At 33.5% G+C, this 14,198-nt stretch overlaps 1 protein-coding gene and 1 pseudogene across 4 annotated transcripts in view; both read left to right on the plus strand.

Annotated features, from left to right (window-relative positions):
• SPAG6 (sperm associated antigen 6) overlaps positions 1-14,198 on the plus strand; it is a 48,641-nt gene that overhangs the window by 5,662 nt on the left and 28,781 nt on the right. For 2 of the 4 annotated variants that reach the window (XM_032236687.1, XM_032236685.1), the window contains exons 2-3: positions 541-636; positions 11,572-11,738. In XM_032236687.1, the coding sequence (XP_032092578.1) occupies positions 11,577-11,738 (162 nt within the window). In that variant the 5' untranslated portion in view covers positions 541-636; positions 11,572-11,576. Of the gene's footprint in view, positions 1-540; positions 637-2,365; positions 2,430-11,571; positions 11,739-14,198 lie in introns of all 4 variants that reach the window. The other 2 variants (XM_032236689.1, XM_032236686.1) reach the window with 2 other exon arrangements.
• Positions 13,969-14,095, plus strand: LOC116523100 (annotated as a pseudogene).

A 14,198-nucleotide genomic window follows, 5' to 3' on the forward strand; every position in this document is an offset into this window, starting at 1 on the left:
TGCCTGCATGGTTCTGCTCTTTGTAGGTTTTGACATATTCTGACATCTGAATATCTTTTTTAAAAGCTCCAATGCAATCTTACCAAGTCTACAGTGTTATTTCTTGTTTGCTGATTTCTTTACTGTTGACAAATCCTAAAAGATAGAAGCTATTCAGTAATTCATTGTCAGTTCTGAGTAGCTGTTATTCTTCTTGCCTCTGATTTGATCTTCATTATATTTAATCTCAGTTTTTACTGTGCTCCTTGACTTCCATTACTGGATCTTATTATTTTAGAGAACAAATACTTAATTATATAAAGCAAATACTGCATCTTTTTTCTTCTTGCCCATCTCCATGCCATCATTTATTTTTAAGTTTTAAGGTGTCACTTCCCTTTTCATGTAACATTTCTGAAAATTTATCATTGTTTTTCATGCAAAGATCATAACAAAGGAAGATACATAACATCTCTTTTTTTTGTGGATGTGCTTCCAAAGTTGTTTGTATAGAGCAGTGTTGCTGAAATGTACTTACTCTACTTTCTTTTTTGTTTGCAGTCTTTGAGCAATATCAAAGAGCCCGAACACAATTTGTCCAGACAGTTGCAGAACTAGCTACTAGGCCCCAAAATATAGAGACTCTCCAGAATGCAGGTAAACTAATAGAAACAAGACTATCAAAATGGTTTTTTAAAATCTTCATTAGAAGCAGCTTAGTACTTTGAATCCTCTGTCTGTCTGTCTGTCTGTCTATCTATCTATCTATCTATCTATCTATCTATCTATCTATCTATCAATCAATCATCTATCTATCTAGGCAAAAAGGCTAAAGATAAGATATTTATACATTAAAATTCTCTTGTATATTTACTTTCTAAAACTCCTCAAATAAATTATTAAAGATAATATGGATCAATTTTAGATAATGAAAGACAGAATAGAAGTGAGAAGCAATTCCCTGTCTAGTGCTCAGACTTTCTGACAGAAGTAACTGACATTGGAAAGCGCAGAAATATAATCAGGTTGGATTTAATAATATGTTAAAGGTTGAGCTAATTTTATATTAGCATTTTGATATATCTCTATCGGTAGTTTCTTTAAATGTCAATTACTCAATTGCTATTTTGTATATTTTTTTAATTAGATTAGCAATGTTATATTTTTGATTGTACCTTACATAATTTCTAGGTATATTTAATCATTTTATCATTATATTTAAATGTAAAAAAAATTCAAACTGGGAAATTATTAGCCCCAGAAATCATGCATCATCTTGAAACACCTAACACCATATTTGTTTAGGGATTCTCTCAAGTACACAATATAATTATTAAAAATTGAACTTTCTTCAAAGTTGTAAATTTTTTAAAAAATGATTAAGTTATTGTTTTTAATTATATGTGTTAGATGTAAGTCCTATCCTTTGTTTTTAAAATGTATGAAAAATCTATTGATGATTTATTGTAATATTGCTATTCTCAATTTCAATCATGAAGATATTAAAGAATAAGTTTGGTAAGGATATGCAGGATTAGGTGGTAATCCTGTAAATATTTACATATGAAAAAATAATTTTCATTGAATTCAGAAACAATACATTTTATAATAATTAACAAATAGATACATATATTGTATTTTCAAAAGTACATTTTCTGATAGTTGGAAAATGAACTTGGACTTTGATTTTTTTTCCTTATTATTATTTTTGTATCCCTTCTGGTAGATAAGTCTTAGCAAGTGAAGTTGTGTTGTACCATATATCAGCTCTGTTAAAAAAAACTATTGAATAATAATTTCATTTTATCAAGCCCTATTCCTTAAGAGAATAAACTTAATGAGAGTCTGAATATGGAAATAATATAGCAGGGTGTTCTTTGAAAAAAATTGAGTTAATTTTAATAATATTGCATACAAGATTGGCCTAATGATCAGTTCTTCAGTATTTTTAGTAGTGTTGTATATTATTACTTTTTAATTTATTCCTAGAAAGAAATCACTTACCCTAATTACAAAGCTTCTTTTAATATGGAATTTCATTTCAAGCTTATCCTGAAGCAGCTCCTGTGCATTTAATTTTTTAGCCAGAAAAATATAGACCTTATCAGCAAGATGTAACAGCGAAAATCTTACAGTTACAGAAACAAGACATGGGTAATTTAATTTTTTAAACAATATAAGAAAGATGTAAAATACTTAAAGCAGCAACATTTCTCTCCTATCAGAAAGTGCTCATGAGCAGGGGGGTGAGGGAGGTATTTGTTCATATTAACAGAATTTGCCATAAAATTGCAAGTTTAGAACCAGACTAAATTGCATATGAGTTGCATTAGAAGCAATTCGATCTTTATAGATAAACTTTCATGTTGACTTCTGTTTGATCTAGTTCTAAGCCTGTTCATGTCTACTCAGATGCAAAACCTTCTGATTTCAATGTGGTAAACTCTTAGGTAAGTGGTGAAGGATTCTGGATACAACCCAGAGCACAATAAACCTTATTTATAATATTTAGTACTGTGTATTCTTATGATCTTGTGGTACAGTAGTATCGGTTTAGACATTGAATTAGGAATATTAATCCTTTTACTGCTTCTATTAAAAAGTATCAATTTTCATTGCCTTATATATATCTGAGTTGAATCACTACAAATCTATTATCCAGACTGCTTCCATCGCTTCATAAACCATAGTAACTGATCAGTAATTTTATACGATTTTTTTTTTTTGAAATGTATACTGAACTGGAATAAAGAATTCCAATGATCCATTACACACACACACACACACACACACACACACACACACGTGTGTGTGTGTACGTGCGTGCACGTGCACGTGCATACATTCTTAATTGTATTGGATGAAGCCACATAGGTTCTGTATGTTGAAAGTATGTGAAGAATTCAATAAATTCAATGCTATAGGATTTTTTTTTGTCAGGAAACAAATTTCAATAAATTGCAAACTTTATCATTGTTGATCTTGAGAGATGATGGCCCTCCGTCATTATGTGTAAGTGATAACTTCCATTGTGGCAATTATTTTCTTCTGGGGCCAGAAATTGCATATTTTTTTTAACTTCTCATCCTTATGATTGGAAAGTAATAATCAAAATCTACAAATCATTGTAATAATGATTTTCAGCCCCTGATTCAATATTGAAGAATTGCAGTTTTGGATAGTTGACTACCTATAGGAGAAAAAGATCCTGGAGTAGGAGTCTGAAGAGGCTTCTGACCAGAATCATTAGGTGTCTGAAAATGCTCCAAATCCAACCCTCTTTGAATTCTGTTGACTCTTATCTAGTGCCAATTTAGTGGTTACTGTTAATTAACTAAATTCCTAGTTTAGGCTTGTGCAATAAATCTTCTTAATTGAAACTTAATGTATGGTCCTGTCTCTTTCTGCCTGACAGTACCTAGCACCACACCAAGACTGACTAGAACAGACCATAAATTTGAGGTAATAGAAATAAAAATTGATCGTGAGTGGCCCTCTGTTGGGGTGCCATTAAGGTCAGACTAGATAGTGCAAAAGGCTTGGGTGGATTGGCATCAGGTTATAGAGGGTCTTCTCTGAGAGACCATAAGGCTTATGGTGCAGGAATTCAGGGACATCAGAGTGGATGGCTAAAGTATAGGTACTGTAGTTCTTATTTAATTACCACAATTGGGACTAGCAACTTGGTCATTGAAGAAAATGGTCACTTAGTGAAATTGTGACTATGTTTATGATCTCACTTCAGTTTTCCTTTGCTTTACAGGCCTGTGAAGATCATAAATATATAGATTGGTTGTAACATTTTTCACTACCAAATGGTCATTAAATAAGTCAGCTGCTAAATGAGAACTATTTGTATAGGGATGAGCCAGGCCAAGTTAACCGTAAAGCTGTTAAAATAATTCAGCACCAAAGCAAAGAAAAGAAAGAACTGAAGCCATCTTTGTGTGAGCTTTCAGTATAGCAGCTTTTTCAAATAGAGGCTATTTATGTAAAGGGAATATTAACTTATCAGTCTTTCAGGAGGCTGATTGATTGATATCTTTGTGGCAGTAAATAAATATTGCTCCTGAACTGTCATAAAACAAACACAGGAATGTTCCAGCTGACTAGCTGGAGCATATGTGGTCTTGTGGATGCAGAGGTAGAAAATGCATGGAATTACCCAGCCCCACTCACATGCTCATGGCAGAAACTAGTGTTTGATTTTCCATTTAGGAAAGAGGATACGTTATGCCACCAATTCCCACCTTGACATTACCACAGGTTGCATTCTATGTGGCAGCCATGCCGCCAGTCTCCTTGCTAGGGTGAATTTAGGCTTGCAGGTTTGCTTTTTCAATAAATATGCTTACCTGCCATCTCAAAGGTAGGCAGAAAGCTGTTCTTCATAGTCATATTTATTTAATAAAATTTATATGGCCCCTCTGTCGCTGTCAGTGACTCTGGGCAGCTTACAAAAAATTAAAAAAAAACCAATATACAAACAATAAAAAACAATATTACCCCCATCCCATATTCTTTCCTTCCATCTTAATAATAAAGCTGCAGGGCTCTGAATTCATATCTAAGCTCCATATAAGGGTGGGGGAAAGGTTGGGGCAGGGGAAGCTTTTTCATAGACGAAAGCATTTCTGAGATTTTAGCAGGGAATTTGTCCATCACATTTTTATTTCTGCCTGGCTATGATTTATGTACTAAGTCTGTTGTTGCATTTATTGTTTTTTAACCTTTGACTCATAAGAATGTCTGTATTTTGTGTGATAGTTCAACCCTGGTGGTTTGCTCTCAGTATGTATGATTATGGACAGCTGGTGGCCAGACTTTGGATAAAATGCTTTTGGGAACAGGTTAAGAATTCCTTGTGAACTGCTCAACATTGTTTTGCTAGTATGATTCAGTTCAGTTGGTATATTCTTGCTTGCATTTGTTAATTAATTGTTAATTAAAACAATAATTAATTTGTCTCAGGACCCAATACAATTAACACAGGCTTTTTATAGCCTTTCAGTGCTGAAAGATAGTCTCCAACTGTAGAAATCCCAGTATCAGAGGGATACTGTACACTAAACCGTGATGGCCTAAGGTCACTGGAGATTCAGCTTGATGGCTATAGCTGGGATGGAAAGGCTTACTCTCTTTTTAATTCAGCTCACTCCAGATATTTATTATTTTTGCTCTTTTCTGCTTCTTCATTTCAACTCAAACTAATTGTGATCTGTAGGCCCAATATTAGTTTTTTTCCCCAACTTGGAGCAAAGCTGTGATAACACCCCCTCAAAAGATATATATTGGGTTTTCACATTAAGCTATTAGTCATTTTATTTATTTTTGATAGTTGTGTGATATTAATAATAATAATAAATATATTAATAAAATCATGGCATATCTTGAATGTGAGCCCAGGCAGTTGTAGCATATTCTTATACTATGGTTATGTAAGTTATACTGATCTGTGATCAAGGTTGGTTTTTTAAAAACTCTAGATGACCCTAAATCTAGATTTTGAGCTATCAAATGGTAGGGTAATTTGGTAAGTTTTGCCCTTGCTATTACGTTGTTTTCAAATGCAGCAATGTATTGTCTGCCATAGGAAGAAATGGCAGACTTATATTTACTTGGTAGAAAATAAAATTAAACCACCAAGGGTATCATTGGGAACGGAGAAGTTCAGGATCTGAAGCAATTTTTCATCTTTTTTTTATTCTGTAAGATTCAGATAAAAACTTAAGGATCAAAATCACTAACTTCAGAGTTTCTATAATTGCAATTAAAAGGGATAACTAAAGCACTATAGGTAGCAACTCTAATCTTTAGGAATAAAATAGAGTTTTATCATCTCAGTAACAAGGAAGTTTTACCTCTTAAATTTTTTCAAAACAGGGGTCCTCAAACGTTTTAAACAGGGGGCCAATTCACAGTCCCTCAGACTATTGGGGGGTCAAACCGGCTGGGTGGGCATGGCTAGGTGGTCATGTGACTGGATGGGCTTGGCTAGGTCAGGTGACTATGCGGGCATGGCCAATTTAACAGTCCATTGAACAATGCACACAAATTAAACTTTGCTTGGTCCTGGGGGTGTTTTATTTGCTTGTGTTTGCAAGTTGCTCTTTTGGTTGCCTTTTTTTTTTACTAGATCATTTTTTCAGTTGTTTAGGAGTCTAGTGATCCACTTCAGGAAACTCAGTTTTGCAGCAATTCTTCTCAGCCTTAAGGAGCTTGAGAAATCTCTGTCTGTCTTTGTCTCTTTCCCTCTCCCTCTCTCTTTTTATCTATCTTCTGGAGGTGGGGGAGGTGAAAAACAGGCCATTTGTGCCAGTTTTTTGGCCTCCTGGGGTATCTGTGCACCCCATTTTTCAACCCCACTTCCAGAAGCATTCTGCAGAACAAAAACAGGCTGTTTTTGCCTTTTTTGGCCTCCTGGGACTTCTGTGCACCCCGTTCCCCACCCACCTCCAGAAATATGGCCAGAACCAGGCAAAAATGGTTCATTTTTTGGTCAAAAACAGGCCATTTCTGCCCATTTTTTGGCCTCCTAGGGCATCTGTGCTCCCCATTTTTCACCTTCCCACCTTCAGAAGCATTCTGAAGACCAAGAACAGGCAAACATGGCTCATTTTTGGCCAAAAATGGCCCATTTTGACCCATTTTTTGGCTTCCTAGGGCATCTGTGCTCTCTGTGTTTCACCTCCCCTGCCTCAAGAATGTCTCTGCAGGCCAAAATTGTTGACCTCACCTTTCAGTTCCAGCCCACGGGGCTCACGAAGGTAAGTTCTGCATTCAGCTGAATGGTGGGCAGGGCAGCCTCATGGCCCTGTGCGGGCCAGATTAATGGCTTCGGCGGGCTGCATGCAGTCCACAGGATGTAGTTTGAGGACCCATGCTTTAAAACATACACTTAAGGAAGGTTTTTCAAGTTATCAAGCATATGCAGATAAGATCAATAAAAAAATTGAAATACATTTTCATACGTCTCAGGTTTTTGAGTGTTATATATTATGGGATAATGATTTCAGTGACCATAAATACATAAGAACCCAAAATGTCCTTTGTGTGTAGACTTTTATACTTTCCACTACTTCTTAAAAATAATTAATATAAATATGAAACGATCAGTTTATATACCACTTCTGTTACTAAATAATTCTGTTATATTGAAGTTTTATGATTTGATGTTTTAATTTTTAATGTATAGAATATCTACAACTAGAAGTTAAGAATGTGTTTGCATAATGTGTTAACCTTTTGGCAATGCTCATTTTGTTTGTGACTTGTACTGTATTGTATAATTCAGAATATCATGGAATGACAAAAAATAGAATTGATTGATTGATTGATTGATTCATTCATTCAATCAATCAATCAATTTGTATAGCTGCTCATCTCAAACGAGTGATTCTCAGTGGCAAACAATCATAAAAACAATTAAAATAAATATTAAAAAAGAAAAGTAATAGTTAATTGAATAAAACACTTTAGATTAGGGGTGGGTGTATCATATAAACATAGTCTTTTTTAGCTATCATTTAAAAAATATTTTATTTTTGGTTAAATTGTAAGTACCAAAAAATGAACTGGGATGTGTCCTAGGATTATTTTCAGAAATAAGCTCTGCTAACATGAAATAAGGAGGAAGGCTACATATTTATTTATTAGATGTTTAGTTCACCTTTATTATTTCAGATTGACAAACAAACATAATACTCCTTCCCCCTATTTTTCCCACAACAACCCTGTGAGATGGGTTGGGTTATGAGAGAGTGACTGACCCAACATCATCCAGCTGACTTTTATACCTAAAGTTGAACTTGAACTCACAGTCTTCTAGTTTCTAAGACAGAATTTTAACCATTACACCAAACTGGCACCTATTCTTAATAAAAGGAACTAAAAAAAATAGTAGAATTGTGTGTGCATATTCCATCTCCGATGCTTGAACATCATGTGGCCCTCTATGTGTAGGTCACAAAATGAATGAATCAAATTTGTGGCTACACTTTATAATACAATAGTCAAATCTAACATATGTGCAATCATTTCAAAGGATGTGGAGTTGGCAAGCCTCAATGACAGATATGTCCTTCCTGTGGAAATCTGACAACTTTCATAATACATCTGAAACACAGTAATGGGCATTATTACTGGGATATTACAAGAGGGTTTTCAGAAGTCATCAGCGGGAGGGATGTGAAATGGCTAATCAGAGGATTATAACCATAGTTTTAAAATGCATTCATGACCACAAAATAAGTAGTGTTAATTAGACAATGGGGATTTCAGTGATCTAGGGCTGTAGTTGCAATATAAAAATCCCATGTTACTTGATGCGTAGGATTGAAAAATGAAGCATATCACTGTTTTGTTTCTGATACCGGTAGTAAGACACCAGGTATTTACAAACTCTGGATAAAAGAGTCATGGTTTTCAGCTTCTAGTATTAAAGAAAAGAATCTGCTTTGGTAAATAAAACAGCCTTATTTAGCTTTTATGGCTATTGAGTTTGATAGATCTCACCTCCAAGTGTTTGATACTTTAAGAAATAGCAAAATAGTGAATTTCACATATTTTATGAAAGTATGTGCTTTTTCCTGAATCTCCTGCAAATGAACATAGTTGTTTTCTTCTGACATTAACACCAAAGAAGGCGTTTTCTTTCTGAAAGACATTTCCAAATAAAACATATGTGTGACTTTTACAATAGAGCTGCATATTGGAAAGGATTTTTTTTCCTTGATAGTGATTTATGATGCATTTTAATTATGGTGATTGAATAGGTTGCATGGATGAATCTATCAAGTTTATTTTTATTGTATTATTATATATTGCTAAAGTGTGTGTATATGACAGGTGGTAGAGTAATATTACTCTGATAATATATAATAAGTAATAACATTAAAGGGCCAGTTTGAGCTAATGACTAAGGGACCAATCTAGACATCAGGAGTGTATGAGTTTTAGTACTACCTTAGGCATGAAAGCTGGCTGGGTAACTTTGGGCCAGTCGCACACTCTCAGCCTAACTCAACTTATAGGGTTGTTGTGGAGAAAATAGGAGGAAGGAATATTGGGTATGTTTGCTGCATTAAGTTTTTTATAAAAATAATAAAGGTAAAATAAAAATATTTTTTAAAAATTTAAGCATTATTTTTTGCCTCCCCAAGTTTTCATATTATGGCAGAAGAAAAAAATTGTCTAAAAGCCGAGTAAAAGCAAAGGGAAAGGAGGAAGAATATAAAGTAAATAAAAATAAAGGTAACATTTAAGGGAGTGTTGCTTTTGAAGACAGTTGGCAGCCCCAGGGGTTTTGCTGTCTGGAATAAGGCAAGGCTAGAAGTAGGAACTAGCTCCTCTTCTTGAATGAATGGAACAAAAATCCATCCTGTAGAATGCCCTGGCTTTGCTGTGGAAAAATAATATTTACAGCCAATTTTGTATTATTCATAAATGTTACATTGCTTCATTATACAGCTAGCATTCAACCTGTACACTTGTTCTTTCTCTACATATAAATCATTTTCTCAGTTTGAGAGGATTTTTTTTATAAACGTAAGCAAAAGTAGCTGAAAACTGCACTGAGTAATTTAAATAGTTTCACTTAGCTTCTGATCTTGTTGCCTAAACATTTCTGACTCTTAAGCTCATTGTCTAGTTTTGACTCAGCATAAATAGAGTAAAATATACTATCCTTAGAGAGCTATCACTTCACTTCATAAATATAAACAAAAAAATTCCTATAGTTGCTACCCAAAATTTAGATTGCAAAAGCTATTTCATGATACCTCAGAGATATCATATATGTAATATTTTAAATCCAATTGAAATTCCTTGTTACCATTTTTGCATATATTTCTCATTAACTAACTAGATTGACGTCTGTCATAATTTTGGGGGGGGGGAATAATAAAAAATGTGATGTTTTTATCAGTTACTTTAAAAAAAAAACCTTTACTCTTTTTGCAGATTTCAGTTATTTTTGTTTTCAAAATACAGAAATGAACTAATTCTAAGGATTAACCATTTCCTCATTTTACTAATTTTTTTGCTATTGTTTTTTAATTTTATTACTTTTGCATTGCATTGGAAATGTTGATCCATACGTTTTTATTTGTTGCTCATTGGCTTTTTAATTCCATGACATGTAAAAGCTGAAAATCAAAAACTGTACTTAAAAGTGGGCAATCTCAAAAGACAACTTGGAAGAAGCTGGGTGTGAGTGAAATAAACATTCTGCTTCTGACTGTGCTGTGCTGGATGCCACAAATCCAATTAAAGTGAGATTCTGCATGTAACAGATTGCATATATTAGCAAGTCTAATCATCCTCCTTTTTCACAAGTAATTCCAACCCTGTTACAAGTTACTGGAGAATGACTAGTTAGTTATTGTTGCTCAGAATGTGATTCATAGGAAGTGATTAGATTTAACTCATTTCTTTTTAGAAATGAATCACTGACCACTAAAAGATTGCAAGCAGTATGTTTTCATTGAAAAAGTATTTTATTGGTTTAAAAATGAGTAAATGTTTAATCAACTTGGAAGAACTTGACATAGGCTATGTTTATTTTTAATTGTTTGTTCTGGGCTGTGTGTATTCAGTGCTAAAAAAATAAAAAATATATCAAAGTACTTTAGATTTGTGCAAGAAAATGTAGAAAATTATGATCTTTATACAGTTGCGTATACGTTTTTGTATGTTTTCCTCATATTTCTTAAAGAGTGTTTTAATGAACAGAAACAGCAATAAACTATACATTGGTATAGTTTACAGATATAAATTATAATTAGGTATAATCTTTGTGGGACTAATAAACTGCTGTCGCCAAAGAAAATGATGTTTATAATTCAGTAGCAAAATATTTAGATTGAAAAGCATTAAGAAAAACTATATTGGAATAGGATTGACTTGTTTCTATTGGAGTAAAATTCTATAGAAGCAGGAATTCCCTTCAGTCCTATGTTCTTTCTGCAAATAAACATAAAATGCGAAGTTTTATTTATAGGATAACAAGAAGATGCAGTTTAACTGTAAGATTAGAGAACAAGATTAACATAAAATCAATGCAAGTGTGTTTAATATTTTTAAAAGTATAAAAATTATGTCTGCTATGTTATTACTGTTTTCTTTCCCACATCTTTAATAACCCCGAAGAGAGTAAAATGATTTTACAATGCAATAAACCCATCATCTAAGGAAGGTGGGCCGACTTCTAAGAAATAGAATTGATGCTCCAAATGTCTTTTAGAATCATGAGGGCTAGGAACCCATGTTTGTCCATCACTGAGAGTCCCTGTTCCAAGGAGTATCTTCTGGAATTTGGAACAGGGCAATTTTAAAAAAAGACTTCCGTTTTTCTGAAGCTTTGAATTCAAATCTGCTTTGTCCCATTGGACCACTTTGTTCTTTTTATTTTATTTTTGGCACTAGTGTCCCAATACTATCCTGGAGATAAAAAACATCAATTGACCATAAATTATGTTATGGGTAATATACAACTTTCAGGTTCTCTTAATTTTAAGAGTATGTTTTGTATTTCAAAAATAACATTTTTTTCTTCTTCCACTAATTATTATGTTTTTTTTAATTATTATTCAGGTGTAATGGCTTTGTTGAGACCACTCCTATTGGATGTGGTTCCAAATATTCAACAGACAGCTGCTTTGGCCCTTGGGAGACTTGCTAATTACAACGATGATCTAGCAGAAGCTGTAGTTAAAGGCGATATTCTTCCACAGCTTGTGTATTCACTGGCTGAACAAAATGTAAGGCATAAACATAGTCTTAAGTATTTTTTTCTCTGTCAGAGTTAAATCTTCTGTCCTGATTAGCTTTTAAATCATTCTTTAGATGTATGTGTTCTTATTGCACACCACAGGTAGCTTCTTGATAGAAAGTAGTTATTATTATGATTGAGTTAAATCATTTTAGAAGTCTACTTAATTATAAAAGCATGTTATTGGAAATTTTATTTATTGCATTATTACGTATTATATGTAACATATGAAAATTTTTGCTGTATTAATGAAATTAGAAATATTGTGTAATTAATTGGCTACAATAAGTTATAAACCATGTATAAAGCTTGCATTGTAACATACATAAGTATGTTGCGTACATAAGTAACATCTTATAAATTATGAGTCTACAAGGCATTGAACAAGTGAATATAATGTGTCTATGTGTTATATTTATGTAATACATGCTTATTATGTAAAGTAACATATAATAATTTCTGCTCCTTTATACCATAAAACCCTGCATGGTACTCATCTACCTAGGCCTACTTTTGCCTACTATTGCCATATTTGGGAAGTCTTCTTTGTAAAGGGTAAGTTGGCAGAAGGAAGGCATTAAGGGCCTCTGGTGAATAGTTGTTTCTCCAGGGGCTTTACCTCAAAGAAGGATATGAAAGAGCCATGGATTTTTCTACTATGTAGTTCATGAACAATTCATCTACTCTCTTCCCATATCGACTATCCTGCCTTTCTTGAAATACAACAAAGGTGGAAAGCTTCCTTCCTTCCTTCCTTCCTTCCTTCCTTCCTTCCTTCCTTCCTTCCTTCCTTCCTTCCTTCCTTCCTTCCTTTCTTTCTTTCTTTCTTTCTTTCTCTTTCTTTCTTCCTTCCTTCCTTCTTTCTTTCCTTCCTTCCTTCCTTCCTTCCTTCCTTCCTTCCTTTCTTTCTTTCGCAGGAGATGTGCAGCCTATCATGCCGGGGGACAAAAGTTATGGTATTTTTTTTCTAAGATAACTTCCACTTAGCCATCAGTTCATTCCTCAGAAACCTTTTTGTACCACGCTTGCAACAGTCAGTATTCCCCCTCAGCCAGCCAGCCAATATTACTTCCAACTGACAAATGGAGAAACGCAAACATTGGAGTCCAGAAAACACCCATCTTCTGGATTTGTTATTACTTTGTTGATTTTATTTTTATGTTCAGGGAAAAAAGGATCATTTAAAATAAAGTGGTGGTATGTGATTTCAGCAGAAAGAATTAAGCAGATGGAATGAAGTAAGAGTACCTAACAATGGGAAACTGCCTGCCTTCCAGCTTCAGAGTTAATTCTGCAAAATCTAGTTCCATATATCAGAACTGCTAAAAAGAGCCATGATGAGACCATGGGAGCAGCTCCAAATCTTGATTGCAAATGCCTTGCGTAGAGTAGCATTGCTCAAAATGGAAAAATAATGTCTTTTGTCTTTTTGGAATTAAGAATACAAAGAACTATGCCTTTTTTGAATGCTATGAATCCTGTTCCTACTACTATTTTTAGTACTGTTTTTTTATAATAATCCAGGTGTTTGATTTTGGGTTTTCCATCTCTGCATTTTCCTTTGTTTAAGAATTTTCATCCTTATCCTGGGTTGTTATAAAATTCTGAATTGCTGCCTTCAGTTTGCTATTTAGATTCTGTTGAATGATAATAACTAAGACCAAAAACATAAATTTAAGAATTCATGTTAAGCCAACTGCTTCTGTTCTGGTGGAAACAGTATTTTGTATGAAACAGTATTTATATGAAAAGTAGTGCAAAGTCTAGCAAAGTAGTGGAAATTTTGAAAGAATCAGGACTGGTTTGTATTCATGCCATTGGTTCTGAAGCAACTTAAGTATAAGTCACTATTTGTGTATTTTATTTTAAACTTTAAATATTTTGAATAATAAATATGATCTATTAGGAATTTAGCTTCTCGTGTCCAGTTAAATGAATGAAGACCACATAGGCTAACATTTCAGATTTCGCCCATCGATATTTTTTTTAAAAAATGACCTCCTGTTTAAAACATAATTATCTGGAAGTAAGAATTCACATGCTTTTTGCACATATAAAAGCACATTATTATTGCTTTGTAATTTGTTCTTTCAGCAGAAATCAAATACAATAAAAATACAACTATTGTATTTTTTTGCTTTTAAGCCCCAGTTCTTAAACCATTCTTTGAAGATTTTTCTATTATTGTTTGAAATTTAGATGTTTGTTTAGATTTATTTATCACTTCTCGGCCTTTTGGCTAAGATCAAGTGTAGTAGATCAAATTTATGTCATGAACAAATGCCATTTCCTAGTTTCATCTTAACTGTTATAACGATTATAATTTTTCCAAGACTAATACCTCTCAATTGTACAGTATTGAATTTCACCTGCATAATTCTCAGTCAGAATAATTTTGGGATTTGCTGACTGAAAGTTAGAAGACTTGAGGATTATTACATTTGAGAGC

Source organism: Thamnophis elegans, chromosome Z (assembly GCF_009769535.1).
Source record: "Thamnophis elegans isolate rThaEle1 chromosome Z, rThaEle1.pri, whole genome shotgun sequence".
NCBI classification, from domain to species: Eukaryota; Metazoa; Chordata; class Lepidosauria; order Squamata; family Colubridae; genus Thamnophis; species Thamnophis elegans.